General features: G+C 35.8%; 1 protein-coding gene across 5 annotated transcripts in view; it reads right to left on the reverse strand.

Annotated features, from left to right (window-relative positions):
• Positions 1 to 6,274, reverse strand: part of LOC127006603 (N-acetylgalactosamine kinase-like) — a 13,116-nt gene extending 6,842 nt beyond the window's left edge. The window contains exons 1-3 of one of the 5 annotated variants that reach the window (XM_050876689.1): positions 6,126 to 6,271; positions 2,400 to 2,567; positions 251 to 386 (exon numbers count right to left, since the gene is read on the reverse strand). In XM_050876689.1, the coding sequence (XP_050732646.1) occupies positions 251 to 386; positions 2,400 to 2,406 (143 nt within the window). In that variant the 5' untranslated portion in view covers positions 2,407 to 2,567; positions 6,126 to 6,271. Of the gene's footprint in view, positions 1 to 80; positions 105 to 250; positions 387 to 2,399; positions 2,568 to 5,013; positions 5,034 to 6,125 lie in introns of those variants that run through there. The other 4 variants (XM_050876691.1, XR_007759674.1, XM_050876688.1 and 1 more) reach the window with 4 other exon arrangements.

Here is a 6,274-nt window from a genome sequence, read left to right on the forward strand (position 1 = left end):
TAATATCAATAATAGTAATAATAATAATAATAATAATAATAATAATAATAATAATAATAATAAGTCACAGCCACTTTCACCTTTTTTTTCATCAAATTCTAGACTTTTGATTTGATTCTAGGTTTGTGACTGCAGATTACTGATTTCATTCCAGGTTGTTGCTTTGGTTCCAGGTTGCTGATTTGATTCTAGGTTGTTGACTTGTTAAGTTGAAATACAATGCACCAAGATCGTGGAGCAGAACACCTGCCTTCCAGGAGCACGGGTGAAGAACTGAGGCTCTTGGGAGAAGGCTGAGATGAAGGTCTCCGAGAGGTAGGCAAGACGCTGGGCCTGCTCCCCCTCGTTGGGCACCTGGTACACTGGCGGGACTTTGTGGCTCATGTCTGTAGGGGTCATATTGGTCTATAATTACTACTGGTGAGGCATGAACTAAAGGGATTTGTAATATTCGTTTGTTTAGCTTGGCCATGTACACACACTCAAATACCTAAGTATCGTTACACATTCAGCACGATACAAACTGACACCAAGGTTGAAACCACTGATAACATACTACTCATACTGGTATCACTGCGTGTGTTGGGTGTGGCTTCACTTGCCTAAATCAAGTGAGCGGGACTCGTAAATGAAGCAGTAGAATTTGAGCTGGCACAGTAACGCTACATGAAACACAGCACAGGTGGAGTCTTAGTCAAAGTGAATTGATCTGTGTTGTATGCAGCACTATAATATTGTTGTTTGGGTGATGAAATTATGCTTTAACATTTCACACACAAGTGAATACTTAAAATTTCGTCCATTTAGGACACAATAATTATGATAAACACCTTACGTTATTGTTAGACATTCGCTATAAGAGCATCGTACATATTACACATGGTTAGAAAACAGCACAGGCATGGTTGCTTTTATTGTATTGGAATGCTTTTAGCAATGCTTTTAGTGTTATAGTGTTGCAACTTAAAGTTGTGGGTTTTTTTTCAGATGCCCACAGCTTCTTCATGAGATAAGACACGTTCAGTGGAAACATTTCCAGTATGACACATTATGAACTGAACTATATCTGACATGCATTGATGATTGATGTTTTTGTCTTTGACATAAGGGAATACTTATGCCCACAGCTGTTATGTATATCATATGAACATTGTTGTTTTATAATTTGTGAATGTAAAGCTTAAACAAGTGGCACTCAAATCACTCCGTTAATATTATGGTGATATCTGGTATCTCGGTGTCTCCTTTCCTCTCTATCCCTCCCTACAGGGGTCCTGTCCTGCTCCGCCCAGCAGACCTGAGGTGGTGGGGGTGATCGCACTTCTAACAACCCTGCCGAGATTAATGGGTTGCTCAGTGTGAAACTTGTCGGACCACACTGTAACGATACTTTTTTTAGTGTGTGTACATTTTTTTGAGGGTCTGTAAGGAATGTTTCTGTAGATCTATACTGTTTATTTTTAGGCCTCTACAGTGATTAGTTATAGAGCTTTCTATTGTATATTTATACTGATCTGCAATATTAACTTCATACAGCTGTGCAATATTGACTTTAAACAGCTGTGCAATTTTACCTTTATACAGCTGTGCAATATACCTCTATACAGCTGTGCAATATTACTTTTATATAGCTCTGTGATATTAACTTTATACAGCTCTGTGATATTAACTTTATACAGCTCTGTGATATTAACTTTATACCTACAGCTATGTGATATTAACTTTATACAGCTATGTGATATTAACTATATATATATAGTCCAGCAATATACATCAAGTGGAATATCAGTTTAGCTTTAATGTACAATGAACAGAAAACTTTGAAGACATAGTTTGGTTTAGCTTTTATATGTACAGCATCACTGAGGCTAATATGTTTGTAGGGAAAGTGATGTAAAGGAAGGAAAAGAAACTATGGACATTAAGTGATACTAATTACTGTTTGTCAATATCTAAATTTATCATGATTAATCAAGAGAAGCAACACGCAGAAAAGCAGAGAAATGAGCTGGGGGTAAGTAAGGTGATTCAGGAGGTAAAAAGTATCTAGTTTTTGATAAGATGACCACATGAAAAATAACAAATCAAACAGGGGGATGTACAGAATTGAGATGGGGAGAGGTGATTAAGGGGTGACAAAAAAAAGTCTATGGCTAGTTTTAGGTAATAAAACCACATTAAAACATCAATAAACTGCAAGTGCTGAAGATACCACAGGAAATAGAGACCCCACAAAAATAGTTCCTCAGCCCCACTATATAATGATAGTGATCATTCCACTTTTGCCAAGAGGAGGGAGGGAGAAAAGAAGCCAGAAGCTGTAATGACAGTCTCAGAACAACGTTACTCTATTATCTGGAACAACGTAAAAATAATGAATGCCGTTAATATAGGTATACCTGTCATTTTTGAGGTTAGTGAAGCTAGCAACCACACACGTGAGTAAGCAGAGTGTTGACACAGGCGGCTGGGGTGCCCTGGAGAACTCTGAGGCACACACTACACCAGGGAATGTGTGATGCGGTCTATCTCATTATCTCCTTATCTTGTGTATTGTCTGTGTGATGCTGCCAACCACAATAAAGATGTTAGATACCTGGTTAGTTGCTTTTTCACAATATTTCAGGTTATTGTGCATATATATACATTTATGATCTTACAAGTAGGATCAATTACATTCACAAGTACTTAGGTTGACATGCATAAGTAGCAATTAGAAGGCAGATAATAGGGGAATATTTTTCTGTTGCTACCACTGATAAATGAATCCTAACCATCACAGAGAGATAAGTTCAATGGTAATAATACTGGTAAGAGTAGCATGACACCTTAATTACTGAATCTGATTTCCTTTTGACTAATTCTGCTTTTACATATTTTAGGGAGCAATACTTAATCTTGTTTTGTACCCTTAAGCTGCCGCCTTTACTGTAAAAAGAGGAAATGATGACTTTTTTACACCACTGAAAAAGATAAGATCAACGGGGGTTACCAGATATTACCACCACTCAGTCCTCTCCACCTGATGTCACAGGGAACAAAGCTGACTGACTGACTGACTGACTGACTGACTGACTGACTGACTGACTGAGAGGACTGATTGCAGGATAGTTTTAAGACATATTATAGTGTTGTTATTGATGCATATCATTATGAGAAAAAAAAATATATATATATATATATATATATATATATATATATATATATATATATATATATATATATATATATATATATATATATATATATATATATATATATATATATATATATATATATATATATATATATATATATATATATATATATATATATATATATATATATATATATATATATATATATATATATATATATATATATATATATATATATATATATATATATATATATATATATATATATATATATATATATATATATATATATATATATATATATATATATATATATATATATATATATATATATATATATATATATATATATATATATATATATATATATATATATATATATATATATATATATATATTTATATATATAAATTTTCTAAAACTGATTAGATTAAAAGTATTTTGAAATACATGACAGGTACTAAAAGCATAGGTATATCCACAGAAAACTACTTTTATTTGATATCAAATATTTTCACTAAGTAGAGCATATGCCTGTTACTGAGTGCACAAGTGTGATGATTATTTAGGTTAGATTAATTAATTAGATTAATTAGAGTATCATATCTTCTGATAGGAGGGGAGTATTAACTTCAAGGAGCCTCTGTAACCATTTCAATTCTCAGTTAGTATCTTCATCATAAGTTCTTAAGATCAGTGTTTCTGTGGGCTTTTTATCTCATTTATTTTATGCCTTTGACTCTACTAAGAAAAAGAAGAAAAAAGGAATTAACATTAAATATCAAGAGAGAAACACTCAACTTGGCTAGAAAGAAAGCCTCATATCAATTGCAAATTTGCTTAGTTTACAGTAAAACCAGAATATCTTTATGCCATCACCAAAAAAGGCTCATCTAAGTTATAACTGAGTTTCCTTTCAGTGAAGCTGTGAGGGTGACACATCTGCACACCATCTCTGTCTCTTAACACATGAAAAAAGCCCATGACCAGTTATAAGTGAGACATGGTGCCACTAGGATCTGTACAGACATAAAAACACTGACTCCATTGAGATCTCCCCCTTAAAATATAAAAGGCACAGACAGGGGACTGACATGTTGATTAAAAGTGAAGGAAGATTAGAAGGGTGAAGGAATAGAGGTGAGGGAAGACTAGAAAAAAAGTGACCATGAAAGAAGAGTGAAAGCAGACAAGTAGATGCACTAACAAGGGACTGATATGCTGATTAAGAGTGGGGAAAACACTGAGAGGGGCCATTCCTCTTCTTCTTCCATTGACCTGTGTTGCTTTGTATCCTTGTTTTATCCTTATTTTGGTGTTTATTAATGTTTAACCCGTACAGGGTCGTCTTTTGTCATAGATAGGGGTCATGCCAGGCTGCACTTTTTTCAAAGTTTTTTATTTGCCCCTTAAAATGTAAAAAAATTACAAATCATTTGACATATACATTATTTATATGTGAGGAATGGAACCCTAGGGTGTTCATCCTCTTATTTTTCTCCGTCTCAGAGCTAACGATGTCATACCAGGAAAGGGTAATTTATCTTAAAAATTTATAGAGCCTATATTCTTTCCAATATAAACACTTCTCACAACCCTAAAGAGTGAGTAATGTTTTAGTACTTCTTTACATCACAAAAACCTAAAAAATAAACAGGAATTGTATGTACAACAAAATGGTTGGATGCGCATCAGGCAACACCGCTCGCTTCAAGGTCGTGTGTACTACAACCATAGTTCTCAAAGCTCAACATAATACTATGAAGCTTCCAACGATAAGTTTTCATTTCCGATTACTCTGAACCATAATTTACAATTCCATATGCCTTACTGATTTTAGAATCAAGGAGTAATTACCTAGAAGAAAGTAACTTACCTTCTTGTATAATGTTTTTTGTTGGAATGCAGACAAATCTCCAGAAAGTCCCTTTAACATCTATTGAAAAATACGAGGACTTGTCAAATTATTCCTCTTTACTATCAATGAACAATGTTACATACACAAACAAAAATAATGGGCATATAAGCCGTCAAAAGAGCATGCGTATATATATGTACTAAACACTTCCCTAAGAGGTACGTATATATACGTACTAAACACTGTACAGGTTAATGGCAGAAAACACTTGATAAAAACGTGATTAGTGGTTTTATGGGTTTAAGTTATGTTTGGAAAGTGTTTTAATCTGATTTTGGGCACTTTAGTTAATATATAGTTTATATAATATGAGAAACAGATATTATTTGAGGCTACAGTACATATTACATCATTATTTGTTCTTATTGAGTTCATGCTGTGATGCCAGGCGTTCAAGTATAATCGTTTGTAAGAGTGAAGGAAGACTAGTAGTGTGAGGGAGTAGAGGTGAGGGAAGACTAGAAGAAACGTGAGACTGCTATAATAGAAGAGTGAGAGCAGGCTAATAGAGGCACTGACAGGGGACTGACATGCTGATTAATAAGAGTGAAGGAAGACTAGAAGAAGTGTGAGGGAGTAGAGGTGAGGGAAGACTTGAAGAAATGTGAGACTGCTATAATAGAAGCGTGAGAACAGACTAGTAGAGACATTGACAGGGGACTGACACGCTGATTAAGAGTGAAGGAAGACTAAAAGAAGTGTGAGGGAGTAGAGGTGAGGGAAGACTTGAAGAAATGTGAGACTGATATAACAGAAGAGTGAGAACAGACTAGTAAAGGCACTGACAAGGGAACTGACACGCTGATTAAGAGTGAAGGAAGACAAGTGAGGGAGTAGAGGTGAGGGAAGACTTGAAGAAACGTGAGACTGCTATAATAGAAGAGTGAGACCAGACTAGAATAGACACTGACACGCTGAGGAGTGAGGACAACGCTGATAGGAACCCCGAAATCAATGGGCAGATATGGAGACTAGCCGGCGTACGCGTCATCAGCGGGAACGGCTCAAAAGTACTGCACGGGACGGCTATCGGGGTGGAGGAGTGATAATGTAGTGCCCAGCCGCCTCACCTGTCTCCCTCCCACGCGTGTCCCTGGGGTGCCACGGCGATAACAGTACCTCCGGCATCCCGCCTCTACTCTGACACATCTGCAAGTTTACGTCGACTGGTGCGTCCGTTCGGCCCTTACCCCTTTCTCCCCTTTAACACTCACAACGA

This window comes from Eriocheir sinensis, chromosome 33 (assembly GCF_024679095.1).
Source record: "Eriocheir sinensis breed Jianghai 21 chromosome 33, ASM2467909v1, whole genome shotgun sequence".
NCBI classification, from domain to species: domain Eukaryota; kingdom Metazoa; phylum Arthropoda; class Malacostraca; order Decapoda; family Varunidae; genus Eriocheir; species Eriocheir sinensis.